The sequence below is a fragment of the Asterias rubens genome, chromosome 15 (genome assembly GCF_902459465.1).
Source record: "Asterias rubens chromosome 15, eAstRub1.3, whole genome shotgun sequence".
Lineage (NCBI taxonomy): Eukaryota > Metazoa > Echinodermata > Asteroidea > Forcipulatida > Asteriidae > Asterias > Asterias rubens.
Window position 1 is genome coordinate 929,740 of NC_047076.1, and position 14,346 is coordinate 944,085.

At 38.8% G+C, this 14,346-nt stretch overlaps 1 protein-coding gene across 3 annotated transcripts; it reads right to left on the bottom strand.

Moving 5' to 3' along the window:
* Window positions 1-408: 408 nt before the first annotated feature.
* LOC117300046 (ATP-dependent RNA helicase DDX42-like) lies at window positions 409-14,019 on the bottom strand. 3 transcript variants are annotated; one of them, XM_033783715.1, is made up of 18 exons: window positions 13,895-14,019; window positions 12,570-12,754; window positions 12,044-12,158; window positions 11,477-11,563; window positions 11,003-11,155; window positions 10,449-10,553; window positions 10,064-10,291; window positions 9,131-9,199; window positions 8,092-8,220; window positions 7,833-7,932; window positions 7,439-7,486; window positions 5,889-5,986; window positions 5,090-5,270; window positions 4,553-4,654; window positions 3,947-4,048; window positions 3,377-3,501; window positions 2,646-2,882; window positions 409-2,221 (listed from the first exon to the last, which is right to left on the bottom strand). In XM_033783715.1, the coding sequence occupies exons 2-18, from the start codon at window positions 12,728-12,730 to the stop codon at window positions 1,613-1,615; spliced, it is 2,649 nt and encodes an 882-aa protein (XP_033639606.1). In that variant the 5' UTR covers window positions 12,731-12,754; window positions 13,895-14,019; the 3' UTR covers window positions 409-1,612. The 3 variants fall into 3 exon arrangements, with proteins under 3 accessions (XP_033639606.1, XP_033639607.1, XP_033639608.1); XM_033783716.1 differs by lacking the exon at window positions 13,895-14,019 and adding an exon at window positions 13,564-13,626; XM_033783717.1 differs by lacking the exon at window positions 13,895-14,019 and adding an exon at window positions 13,129-13,160.
* Window positions 14,020-14,346: the final 327 nt, after the last annotated feature.

Consider the following 14,346-nt stretch of genomic DNA (forward strand, 5'->3'; position numbering starts at 1 on the left):
TACGCATGGTTGTATACACTTTGGTCCAATGATGAAGCTATGGAGCGTGTACAAAGCAATGGCTCGGGGCGAGGAATGGATTTTTAATTTTCCAATTGTCATTCAGCTTGAGGGTTAGTGAACAAATCTGTTGGGTAGGGATGCGATTGGAGGAATGCCAATACATTTTTGGACTCAATGTGGACTATTTCTTTCTCCTAAGGCGCTTACTTGGATGTCCATTGTCCAGGGAACTTTTTTTTTCTGGTAATTTTGCATAGCAATATTAAAATAATATTGAGACTGAATCTGTGTTTGTGCACACTGAATGCTAACATTGAGTCATAACTGACTCTATTCCCATTTGCAACTAATACATTTTGTGTAGCGTTTCATAATGCAATGATCAGAAAGTAGGACAATTAATAATTATTTTACAAGCAAGATGAACTTCCTGCTGCATTTTATTATTTTTACAGCAGTATCAAGCATATTGTAAATATCCCATGACCCTTAACAGAACAAACTAAATAAAATGAACCATTCTGACTATAAAACTAGTTGAATGTTTCTTGTATGATTATGGACTAAACATCCAGTTTGATTTGCATTTTCTTATTTAATTGATGAGTTTACATTCTCAGTGTCTTATTATGACCTATACTAGCCTGAACATCAAGGCTCATGAATTATGCCGGAGTGGCCTCAAGGTCACATGGTACATGTACCATTGATAACGCTTACATTATAGAACATCATTACATGGATGTATACATGGATGTATACATGGATGTATACATGGATGTATACATCCATGTATACATGCAAGTTGTATGCACTGATATCTCGGATACTGTAAAACTAATACTTACAAGATAAGGGCCCAGGCTAGATGCAACCATGATATATTATTTCAAACCTGTAGTAGGCTAGCGTAGCCCTACACTTCTCAAAACAGGTGTAATGATCATAACCATCTGTAAGTGGCTAATTGATTTAGGTCAAGTCACTATGTACATAGAGTATTATTGTTGAGATTGAATAAAGAGCAAACTTAAAGGATCATTAAAGATATTCAAGTTTGAAACACCTTTACCACACAGGGAGGTTTAATAACAAACATGTACATTAAGGTCACATAGGTTATGACCTTGTTGATCCTTGGCCTGAGTCCATAAAGCCTGTAAGCATAACGACTTGCTAAGCACAGACAATCTAGCTTAACAGAAACTGCCTTAAAAACAGAAACCAAGTTACCAGCCAAAATTCTGTAAAGTTTGCATTAACGTAAGTGGTGCCCGACTAATGCTTTGCTTAGCGTAACAGCTTTGTGAAATTGGCCCCTGGTCTTCACCTTTGCCTCTTCACAAGTTTCCCATAGACATGGAAGTGACATTTTCAATCTAAAAATGGTTTCGCCTTCCAAGGATGGAATGTCAGGCTTGTGACTGTGACCAAAACGAGGCTACCAGTGATATAGACTGGTGCCTTTATGTGTTAATCATCAGCAGTATCAGTTTGGCAAACGGGAAACCCAAACAAAATGCTTGCAGCATTGTATTATGTACAAAGACTTGTAAAGCAATTCAACTTTTAACCATGGGTAGAGAATAGATAGATACAAGAAGACGGTCTAGATGTCCCACCGACTTCTGCGTTTTTTGGGTTTTTCTGCGACTAATTGTTCAAGATCATGAGCTCTTTTGTTTGACATCTCCTCCAGACTCATACTATCTGGTGTTTGTTCTGATGACTGTCCTTTACTCCCACTACCGAGCTGCCAATAGCCATGACTATCCACATGGCTTGGTGGTTTCATGATAGATGCAACCGGATCTGTACTGTCATAAAGTGAGGGCGTGGTATCTACGGTTTCTGTCCGAGGGGTACTGTCCCATCGTCCGGTCTTCTGTACAGCGCCCTCGGTGCTAGTTTTACTCTCCGGAGCTTGAGGTTTACCAATGTCCCACTTGGACTGCCTGCTTGGTGTTTGTATCTCCATCGGCGGTTTGATGATTGGTGCTGGTTTGGGATCGGTAGCGTCCTGTTTGACAAAGCCGCTCGCGATGCTGATTAAGCCAGGAGCTTTTAAGCTTATCCCGCTGTTGGCGAGGCTAGCGTGAGTGCTGGCAGCTGCTGCTGGGTTCTTGGGTGGCATAGCGTAGTGGCCGGTGTTCTCAGTTGAGAAAGTTTTGGATGAGGATGAGGAGCTTGCTTTCTGGAAGTGTCTCTGATACTGGGACTGGGGGAGGAATTAAGAAACTTGTTAATCTTTCTGTCTTAAACTGGCATTTATTCTGAATCCTATCTAGTTTCATCATCACAGGGCGACTTCCACAATCAATAAAAAGCATTTTGATAAACATCTCGCTCCAAAGTAATGTGGTTGTGTACAAGATTTTGTTGCCCCAAAAAATTGAATCTGAGAGGGCGTAATGCTTCTCAGATTTTGTATTCTTATAAGGGATTGTTCCTCCTAGGGATTTTTGGCAATATTTCAAAATGTAACCACATTTTGAAATGAAATTTTCAGATTTAAGGTCTATTGTGTACATCTACATTTATATCGGACTTAAAAAATTAAAAGGTTCCAAATACTAAAGGTATACTTCACTTTTAGTGCTACAACTATCTTCCTTATTTTATAAGCAAAGCTGCAAACCAACCTTGAAAGTGTTCCTCATCGACTCGAGGCGATTCATCTGTGACTCATCCTCCGGGTCATCCGCACCGAACCCTCCTCCTAAAGGCCCCAAAGCTTTACGACTTGGTCCAGCTGACGATTCTCCACCTCCAAGCCCTGGTCTTTCTCTATTTCTGGACTTATCTTTGAAGCCGAGACCTGCGCCGTCACGCTTGCCCTTTGAGCCGTGGATGTTGCGGGTTTTCCGGAATCTTGTGTTCTATGGAGGAAGATTGGTTGGGGGAGAATTTTGGATTACATAAGTAACTTTTGACATCTTGTTGTGCGACGTTTCAAGGCCAATATGTTCAGATGGGGCTTGGCCCCAAGTCCAGCTTGTGAGTGTGGAGCAGCAGAGCAAACAGCAGATCATATCATCATAATCTGCCTCCTGTTTAAACCACCAAATAGCATCCCCGGGCTGATAGGAGTGGATGAGGCCACTAGAGAGTGGCTGCTTCACAGTACTCTGGAAATTTAATTAGTTTTGTTCTTGACATACGCAAGAAGAAGAAATCTTCTAGTCATCTTCAGTTGTGGAATTTAGTGAAGTTTTTGTTGTTGATGATTGTCTTTATTAAATCAGTCAGAATGAGCATAAAGGATGGCCATCATTGGCAGATTATCATGAAACAAATTTTTAGAAGTTTCAGTTACACCGAATACAACCAATGAGATGAAAGCTACTGAGTGAAGTCTTTAAGATGAGTTTACCTGCATAGCAAGATCTAGCAGAGACTTTGAGACGTTCTGGCTTGCTCCTTCAAGATTACGCACCAAATCACCAGCAAAATAAGTATCCTTAGCAGTAACCAGGGTGTAGGCTGTACCCTTCTCTCCTATAAAATAAGATGTAGATAATGATGTTGTCAAGAAAGTAACAAGATGAGAGAGAATTAAGAAGATCTAACTATCTTTCTTTAGAACTCGCTCTGCGGCAGTGAAGTTAATAACGAGGTGTCCCCTCGATCCACTAAGTGAAAGTAATAGTCCAGGCCGATTTCCTACCTTCCACCCAGTTAGTAGTTAATAAGCAGGAAAGTTCTTTTTAAGAACTGAGAATTTTCCAAAATTACAAAAAAACTACTCCACAACAGTAGAATATATAGTAAGAAAAGTTCTGGAAAGAAGCTAAACTACCCAGCAAGTAGATATACACATGGTGTTACGGTAAACTAAATACAGTCTTTCTTAAGACAAAATGTAAGAAACTTCTCAACTTAAAACTTGACAATTAATACAGTTCACACACTCGTTTACTATGAATGTAACTCGTGAGTTTACCTGCTCTGCCTGTCCGTCCAATCCGGTGAGTATGAGTGTCAATGTCACGAGCAACATCATAGTTGACCACAGTCTTGACCGATGGGATGTCCAGACCGCGAGCTGTGAGGGTCAAATAAGACCATGGTGATTATTAGTTTGACCAGCAACCATTAGTATCACCAGTGAACTTTGTCATGGATAGCGAGTTTAACAAAAGTTTAAGAAATGTTGAAAAATTTACAATTTTTTGTTTTTCAAAAAAAGTTTAAAGATACTAATTAATGTGTTTGTTTCCAAAAGAAGTTTTTCAAGACTTGAGGGTGGCGATCGGGTTGGCAAGTGGCATCTTTCTTGACCTTCCTATCCACCTCTAGGACCCCAGTTCAAATCCAGCCAGGGGCACTGAAATAGGTTTTCAGTCAATATCCGACTGCATGGGTTTTCCCTAAAATAATTCTCTGGGGTTTTCCTCCCATATCTAAAACTGAAACCTCCTTCCTTGTCTTGTCTCAATGGAGTTCTTGGCAAGTTCACTGATTAAATTCACTTTTCTGAGAGTCCTTGGCTTCACAACAACCCATCATAAAATAACTGACATTATTTTCTCCAGATTGCAAGACATACCTGCTACGTCTGTTGCTACCATTATAGGAATGATTTTCCTCTTGAACTCGGTGATGACACTGTTCCTTCCGCTCTGATCCATGTCACCATGTAACAAACCAACTATCAAAGAAAATAAATTCATATATACATGTATTTATTTAAAAAAATACTAATTAGATTTATTGAACTCTTCCATTCATTCACATTTTCTTAAAGAGTAACCAACGAAATACTCAGAGATAGTCTATTATCTAAGATAAACAAATCCCAGTGGCTACATCAATATTTTCAACTCCACAACAAAACAAAGGAGAGAGAAAGGCCACGACAACTTCATGACTATTTATAAGATTTGCTGTTAATTTGAATAAAAATTCTCTCTATGTGGTTCTTTGCACAAAGAAATTGTATCTTTCTCATGTAAAAACAAATGTCAATTTTCAAGACAAATTATTGAAAACATTTATTGAAACTTTATTTGCAAAAAGTAGTTAATGGCCTGAGGTTTCGACCCTAACAAGAATTTTCTTTGTGAAAATATCACTTTTGACCAACCTGAAAAGTCTTGCTGTTTGAGACTGATGGCAAGCTCTTCTGCGTTGAGTTTCTTGGTGACAAAGATAAGCACACTACCAATAGTTGTGAATCGAACCAGATGAGTGTTCAACCAATTCCATCTCTTGTCTGTGTCCTTATCAAGAAACACCTCAACGATCTGAGTCACATCTTCATTGGCCTATTGGAATCAAAATAAAATATTATTAATTTCAATTCAACTCAATAATTCGGGTTCTGCCAAGGATTTCTTTAGTGGTGAAACAATGTTTCCCTGGAAACCATTGCCAGATGGATCAGTTACATGGTAGATCATACAGATGGACTCTAATCATAGAAGTGCTCAAAAATAATAGCTTCGGATGTCATTTTTACTGGTAAATACCCAGTTTTACATTTTGTTGAAAACCTTTTGAAAGGAAATTCCAAATGTAATTTGGAAAATTTTGAACATGTGTCGTGGTCAGAAACAGAAGAAATTAAGTAGAAATAATTTAGATGTCTTTCCTTTAATTTGAAGATGGTGTTTTTACTAAGCATACATCTCAGAGGGAAACTAGCATCACAGTCTCAAAGAAAACATCAGTTCGCCAGTGAAATATATAAAGCATTTCTCATCATCGGTATGCTAACAAAAACATAATTTAAACTTAATAACAAAAAACCTTCTTAAAGGTGTGCAATGGTGCATAACTCTGTTAAGAGTAACGACATAAATGTTCACAGATTTGCACACACACTTATGTAAACTTCAACCCTCACATTACAAGAAGTTGTCTTGAAAATAAGAAGCACTCACCTCTCCCGCATCTCCTTGAACCACTCTGATCGGATCAGTCAAGATGTCTCTAGCAAGTCGCTCAACCTTCTTGCGGAATGTTGCACTGAACAATAACGCTTAAGATGGAAATAAAAACACGAGTTACTTTTAATGTTTTTGCATCCAAATTAATAAAATTAAGGTATTTTAAAGAGAAGGGGTTCGCCCCGGTGTTCCTGGTTTGATGGGTTGCATATTGCGCCACAGCACCTTGTAAACCATTACATGATGCTATGTAAAAGGAGTATAGTTCGCCCCGGTGTTCCTGGTTTGATGGGTTGCATATTACGCCACAGCACCTTGTAAACCATTACATGGTGCTATGTAAATGGAGTATAGTTCGCACCGGTGTTCCTGGTTTGATGGGTTGCATATTACGCCACAGCACCTTGTAAACCATTACATGGTGCCATGTAAAAGGAGTATAGTTCGCACCGGTGTTCCTGGTTTGATGGGCTGCATATTACGCCACAGCACCTTGTAAACCATTACATGGTGCTATGTAAATGGAGTATAGTTCGCACCGGTGTTCCTGGTTTGATGGGTTGCATATTACACCACAGCACCTTGTAAATCATTACATGGTGCTATGTAAAAGGAGTATAGTTCGCCCCGGTGTTCCTGGTTTGATGGGTTGCATATTGCACCACAGCACCTTGTAAACCATTACATGATGCTGTGTAAAAGGAGTATAGTTCGCACCGGTGTTCCTGGTTTGATGGGTTGCATATTGCACCACAGCACCTTGTAAACCATTACATGGTGCTATGTAAATGGAGTATAGTTCGCACCGGTGTTCCTGGTTTGATGGGTTGCATATTACGCCACAGCACCTTGTAAACCATTACATGGTGCTATGTAAATGGAGTATAGTTCGCACCGGTGTTCCTGGTTTGATGGGTTGCATATTACGCCACAGCACCTTGTAAACCATTACATGGTGCTATGTAAATGGAGTATAGTTCGCCCCGGTGTTCCTGGTTTGATGGGTGGCATATTACGCCACAGCACCTTGTAAACCATTACATGGTGCTATGTAAAAGGAGTAGGCCTCATAAATCAAACGTAGTCCCTCATACCTTGCAGGAAAAAAGTGTAAGTAGAAGCGCCTTGAGCGTCACTGAGTGACAGATATGAGCTCTATACAAGAAGCCATCGTTTCTTTTGACAACATAATGACAACATAAAGTTTCTTTTGACAACCACCCAAGTTCTTTATCCCAATGCAAATTTAACATCTATTACACTGTTGGGGTACCCGCTGTTAAAATATAGGAGTCAAACTGCCCTCTAGCTACTGGGCTAGCTCTAGTTGGCAAGACATCTGCTCTAAATTTGCGAAGGACGTGGGTTTGAATCCCACCTGAGTAATATGCCCGTGATTATTTTTACAGGACTCAGGAAAGTTACGAGTAAACAGTGCTTACACACATTGGTGAAAGGGTAATACTAAATAACAACATAATGAGAGCAAGACAATTAGAGTTTGACATGATACTAAGTAGATTGTGAAATAAACTTTGACTTACTTTGTCGTGTTGGCCGTACGTGGTTGGCGATTGAGCGAACCTGTGGCTCTAATGACAGAGAGGTGAAATTCAAAATAATTTAGATGTCTTGTTATAGTATGTATTTTCTTTCATTTGAAGATGGTGTTTTTATTTAAATTAAAGCATACATCTCAGAGGGAAACTGGCATCACAGTCTCAAAGAGAACATCAGTTCGCCAGTGAAATATAGAAGGCATTTCTCATCATCGGTATGCTACCAAAAACATAATTTAAAACTTAATATAAAAAAATCTTAATATGAAAATTTGTACACATCTTTCACCTGTAATTTACAAACGTAAACTGTAGAGGTTAGCAGCCAAGGCGATACGTGATTCATACTGTTTATAACTGGTTCTCGGCTACCACTTACCAAATCCCATATCAAACATCCGATCTGCTTCATCAAATACCAAGAACGTCACTCTCTGCAGATTGGTGGATTTCTTTCTCACTAAGTCAATTAAACGACCCTGCCAACCAAAACAAAATTAAACAATCGTATAAAACAAAATCAGGGGCGAAAAGTCTAAATTTAGACTGAAAATAACGGCCAAGGAACCAGCAAATGCTATTCTGCTGTTTACCTGCACTTTTATAACTAAAAGGTCGGAGGTTAAAGGTTAACTGACCGGTGTACAGATGATGACCTCTGGTCCTTCTTGACAAGCCTTCTGTTGTTCCCACATGTTCCCTCCTCCGTAGGCGCACACAGCTTTGATGCTATAAGCCTTGCCAAATCTCTTCACTTCAACATAAATCTATTTGAAGAAAAAAGAGAAACAATCAAGTCATATATACCTGGAACAAATTTTAAAGCAATCGCACAACATCGGTAAACAGTATTGTCCAAAGGCCCACACTATGTGTATCACAACTTGTACATAAAATAAAAAATAAAAAACCTGTGAAAATTTAGGCTCAATCGGTCATCAGAGTCGGGGGAAAAAATAACGGGAAAACCCAACCTTGGTTCCGCACATTTCGTCGTGTCATGAAATGTGTTTAAAATAATTCTGTTATTCTCGATATCGAGAATTGATAATTGTTTTAATGTTTTCTCAAAAAGTGAATCATTTCATGGAACAATATTTCAAGAGAAGTCTTTCATCATTACCTTCTGTAAACCCTGTAAGTTATTTGTAAATCTGTGAGCTTTTATGTTTTGTTCTGTTCAGAAAGTGTCCAATAGCTTTGAAGGCAAAGTATATCTTTGGTTTTATTGTTTGGATCCAATATAAATGTAGATTCATACAATAAAACCAACCTGTGAAAATTTGGTCGCGTTTTTGAGATAACACCGAAAATATTCTGACATTGGAATCGATTCTCAGATTCAAATTTGAACAAGAATAGCTATAAATGTTTTATCGATGCGATAACGGTAGTTGTGAATCGTATGTGTTAGCAGCGGGTACTGCACATAGGATTTGAACTTCTAGACTTAGTGGTCTAGTGTTAAGACACCTGCTCTAGCAAAGGTCAGGGGTTCAAATCCCACCCAAATTTACCTCAGGAACTCAGGAATGTACTGAATATACAGTGCTTAACACAAATTCGGTGTCAGGGTAGAATGTAAAGACATTCTTTATCCCCCAAGCAAAATTAACATCAACAAATCTTTTTGACATAATGTATTTTTTTTTAATAATCTAGAATATTTCTACAAACCTGTTGGGCTAACTCTCTTGTGGGTGCACATATCAATCCAATAGGACCCTCGCCTGTCTTCACTGCTCTCTAGAAACGCACAAAAAGAAAGCCCCAAAGTATCGTCAATAATTTGCAGGATTGAGTGTCTTTGAATTTTCCCATAAATTTGTGTTTTTAGAAAGGCAAAAAATACCTTTGGCTTTTGGAACCTTCTCTGATTGCTTTAATCATACATATTTATGTGAAAATTTCATTCAAAAGGTGGTCTCGTTTTTGAGATATCGCCGAAACCTTTCTTTTCAATTTGAAGATGGTGTTTTTACTAAGCATACGTCTCAGAGGGAAACTGGCATCACAGTCTCAAAGAGAACATCAGTTCGCCAGTGAAATATTGAAAGCATTTCTCATCATCGGTACGCTAACAAAAACATCATTTAAACTTAATAACAACCTCGAGATACCACTTATCTCACTTGGACATTTACAACGCAAGACTTCACTACAGTCCTGCTAGTCCACTGGACTGGCCCGTTTTCTTTGTACTATCCGAACCTCGTTTCAAAAGCAGCACACTTGATACATTTACTGTTTACTGTACACATGTCAACATAGTGCATGCACTACAGACGTGTATAAGTTAGAACGAAGTGGTTTGCTTCCTAGTAAAGATCTTACAAACATCCTATACACAAAAACGTCAATGATAAATGCATTTTTCCAAACTAATAAATCATAGAAATGTAATATTTCGTACACTTGTTTAGTCCTGCCTACCCTGCGCCTTAACTTCACCATATAATTCTTATGCACTTTGCATGTGACGCCACTTCTGCACCATCCTTATAGCCTAGATAGCTTAATAAGGATTTCACCATTGAAGATTGAAGATTAAACACCCAGCATGGTGGATATGTGCGTATTACAAGTCTTAAATATCATTATTATTATTACCTGATCCATAATATGTACGAGCAGAGGCCATACAAACGCAGCAGTCTTTCCGCTGCCAGTTTTTGCAATTCCGATGATATCCCGTCCTTTCAGAGCGATCGGTACTCCCTGAGCTTGGATTGGGGTCGGCTTGGAGTAGTCCGTCTTACGGATGTAGTGCATGAGTTGCTCATCAAAACCAAAATGTCCGAAGCTAGTGATGGGTTTGGGAGGATCAAACCCAGACACCTTCGAGTAAAAGATGAAATAGTACAAACTTGAATCAAACATTAACAACAATTATGTTTCCTTTTCAAGGAGCGTTATAACCCGGGAACTTGTTACCCAGTGGTCCTAACGCTTTGAAACCTTGTCCAAATAAACACTGTATTGAGTGACTACTTACCCGAATTCCAATCTTCTTTCTCAAATCAAGCACATCAGGAAATTTCAATTGAGCTATGTCTTTATGCTCGTTGTAAAAGTTCTTGGCAAATGACTCGTATTTGATCTGAATATACAGGGGCAAAAAAGAATAAACAGATAGTAAATATTTGTAGTTGACACATTGAACCGTGCTGCAATTCCTCCAAAATGCCTCCCCTTTATTGTGATGAAATTGATGGATCATTACTGCTTGACCAAAACAACTATGCTTTTTATCGGGATGAGAATAAGGCAGGTCAGGGCGCCTTTGGTTATAGTGGTCCCCACCTACAGAACAAAGTCACTCCAAAAGTCTGTCAGTCTGACTCAATGATGAAATTCAAGAAACTGTTACAGACTGAACTGTTCAGAGCTTAAGTTATTTATTGTTAACCCTTTGTTGTTCAGCACCTTGATCTTTTGTCTTGGATATGTGTGCTTTATAAGAACTCTTTGATATTATTATTTACTTATTCAGTCTTCTCAAGGTTTTAAATCTTTGTTAGAATAAACTTCTTGGATTCAACCCATTACCTCGCTGTGATCGATAGGTGGAAGGGGGTCAATGAACTTTGACTTCTCAGGAATGATTGGATTGCCGTCTTCATCATATTCCAAGATATCGTCGGCATCGTACATCGGTACTCCAGCATTGGGGTTCTCCTCCATGTACTTGAAGAATAATTCCTAACAAAAAAAGAGATGACAAAAATAAAACATTCAAAAATTTATTACTTAAAAGTGCATATTTTTTTTTAATGAAAACCAGAAACAATTGGGGAGACTGCCAACATAGAGCTAGATAGCTCAGTTGATAGAGTGCATGTACGTTAATTGGCTCAAACCCCACTCTAGTAACCTCAAAGCGTTTCCTTTTTGGTTTGGACATTTTAGAGAAATATGGCTTACTGCTTAGTTGGCATTGAAATTTGCTTAGCAGTATTTTTTGCTAAACAGCTTTATAAAATAGGGCCCAGAGTGCTAATAGCTGCTTAGTCCATTTCTTACCTGGTCATCAAGTTCCTCAATGTCTTGTCTTACAGCTTTCTTCTCATTCTTCTTGTTGCTGTGTTTGCTTCCTTTAGCCAAGTCATCCTAAAGGGCAAACCATAAAAACCATGAATAACAGGCGAGCCTTTGAACACTCCCAACCGTTCATAACTAACAATGGATTGCAGGCCCGATACCAATACTTTTAGTGTTGGGCCGGTAAAATCATGACAAGACCGGACAAGCCTGGTGATCCTGGGTGTTTTTCAATTGACTAATAACAGTAATACCTCATTGTGTAAAATCTTTGTGGAAAATGTTGACAATGAATCTGATATCTTTCAATTCAGTTAAGCATTGAGGTGGCATGACAAATGAGATAAATCTTCTCTATAGTCCTTGTTCAACTCATTTTGAATCTGGTCTTGTAACATCAGTATTGATCCAGTAAAAATTGATATTGTCAAATGAAATATATCGGTTCAGTAACAACATTGAGCTACAAGCCATGCAGTCTTGTCCAGCCCTGCAACCCCTCATGAATAATGCAATGAGGTCAAGAGGTCAATGAGGTCAAAAGGTCACCTTAATGCCTGCCATGAATGCATCCAACGTATCTTCATCACTGTCCTCACTCTCTTCTTTCTTCTTGTAATGCCGACTCAATGAGTCTTCTTCATCACTGTCTGCCTCAAAATACCTACAAAAAATATCACATAATATGTGATAATCAGTCAGGATGGAATCACTACAGTTTATTTAGAATTAGATGATGTTCAAGATAAAATAGCAACAAAAATAATACAACCTTTTTGATATTCTTTTATTGTTGGATTTGAACTAAGACAAATTTAATGGAGCGGGATTTGAACCAAAGACCTGTGGAATAATGTTTAGTGCTCTCCCTATTCGTCAATATCTTTGCTCTGGGTTGGCAGTCAGACTTCTCATTAAAAACTTCCCTACCGTGGAGTGATATCTTAATTGGTCTCAACATTTCAACTAGCTTTCTCTAGTCATCTTCAGGATTTGGCTTAATATCGTCCCAACCCTCTTGTTTTCATTGCACAACTATATAAACAAGACAAAGACTAACTAAAGACCAACTTACTCCGCTTCTGTACGATGTCTCTTCAGCATTGCTTCCATGTATTGTGTATTAGAATAGAGGTTAGCAGCAGTAGAGGCAGTTTTACCAGGTACAGCGTGATATGACTTGTGTGGTGGCCCTCCTGGCCTTGCACTACCACCACGAGTCCCACGGTTGAACATGATGATTCAACTTCAATCACAAACCTAGAGATGCAATTATTAATCACCAGATTAATAATAATGATATTCTTGTTTCTTATAATGTATTCTAAACCCTCACACACGGCATCTTTGGTCGCAATGGATGCACGTTTAATGTTGTTAGCACACGCTCCCATTCCCAAGCGATTCAAAAAGTAAGTGTAAAGACTACTCTTCCTAGAGAAAGAGAAAGGGTTTGTTTTGCACTTTCTTAACATTTGTTTCACCTCAGTGATTCTAAGTGGCCCGAGTTAATTCCAGCTTATTTGTTTCGAAAAATAATTAAATTAACTTACTCCTAGAACAATGGGGTTCACTCCCCTACTTTTATACTAGGCTATTGACTCCACATTCGTGGAGACAATAGAGGAACAAACCTCATAATTCTAGGAGTAAAATTATCTGCAGTGTTATTACTGAGTTTCGGCAATTCATTGGCTGGGCATTGCTCTATGCATTGGGTCACCTAAACCATTGACAATTGACATGTTTTTACCAATTTTAAACACACTGATCAGATCTTAATCTCTGACCATTGCTTATTATAATGACATAATGACAGCCAGCCCCCCTTTCCCCAGTCAGTATAAATAAAATAGTGCCAATAGTGGAATCCCTCTGCTTCTTGAGGGAGCTCAGCTTATTGGCAACAAATTGGAGCTACCCCCGGAACACTTTCCAGTCTTGCAAGTGCCACCACTTTTCATGCTTTTTCAGTCAATTTGTTAAAATTTTTGAATAAATTTGATGTTATTTTTTGCATAAAAAGCCGTAACGAATGAAAAACTGGCGGCAGGATACAGACAATTTACCTATGATCTGGCTTGTGTGAATGATCCACATGGATTAATCATATAGCAAGGAACAGATGGACTAATGAAGTAGGTTATTGAACATGGATGGAGGGTTTTACCGAAAGTGTCGGAAATACACAACTTTCCATATAAAATTACAATCAATATTTTACAATACAGACCAACTTGGTGTGCAGACGGCTATATTACCCAGCTAGGATGGTTACGCGCCAACTTTGCACGGGAAATTTAAGCAATCGACAAGCTATGATTTGCAATCTTTTGAAATAAGATCAAACACACTTCTGTATTAATTTAAAAAATGAGATATAAATAAGGTGGAACTTACGCGAAATAAACAGAAACAGTGATTTAAAACAGACTTGCCAAAATATCAATGATGGATGAAGAGTTTTAGTCGGTATAAATTTTCACATGGGCTAGCTGCCAAGTCGGCCGTCGTGCCTTATGTTCAATGAACGGCCTCGGCGTACTCGACCAACAAGTCTCGTCTCCGGTCGAGATGGTTCTTTGAGGTCGAGTAAGTGAAACGTGTGATGTCCCAGCTTCAGATGTTTGCCCAATAGTTTAAGGGATCACCCTTCAGGGGCGGATTTATAATGTTGGAGGGGGGGAAGTGTAATTTAAAAACAAAACACAAAAATACATAAATACCATACTTCTATCTACTACTTAGTTACTAATTGGGTGTTTTACATTTCCCTTTTGTGTATATGAGAGGGGTGGGTGGGGCAAGGGGGACCCTGCCCAGAACGGGGGGGGGGGGGGGGGGGGTCCTTG

What these genes read in the sequence shown, in the direction of transcription:
- LOC117300046 (XM_033783715.1), bottom strand. Translation starts at nt 12,730, where the DNA reads ATGTTCAACCGTGGGACTCGTGGTGGTAGTGCAAGGCCAGGAGGGCCA. An exon ending in CAAGAGAGTTAGCCCAACAG is followed by an intron (nt 8,221 to 9,130) that starts GTTTGTAGAAAT and finishes TTCTTCAAATAG; the next exon opens with ATTTATGTTGAAGTGAAGAG. An exon ending in CGATGAGGAACACTTTCAAG is followed by an intron (nt 2,222 to 2,645) that starts GTTGGTTTGCAG and finishes TTCCTCCCCCAG; the next exon opens with TCCCAGTATCAGAGACACTT.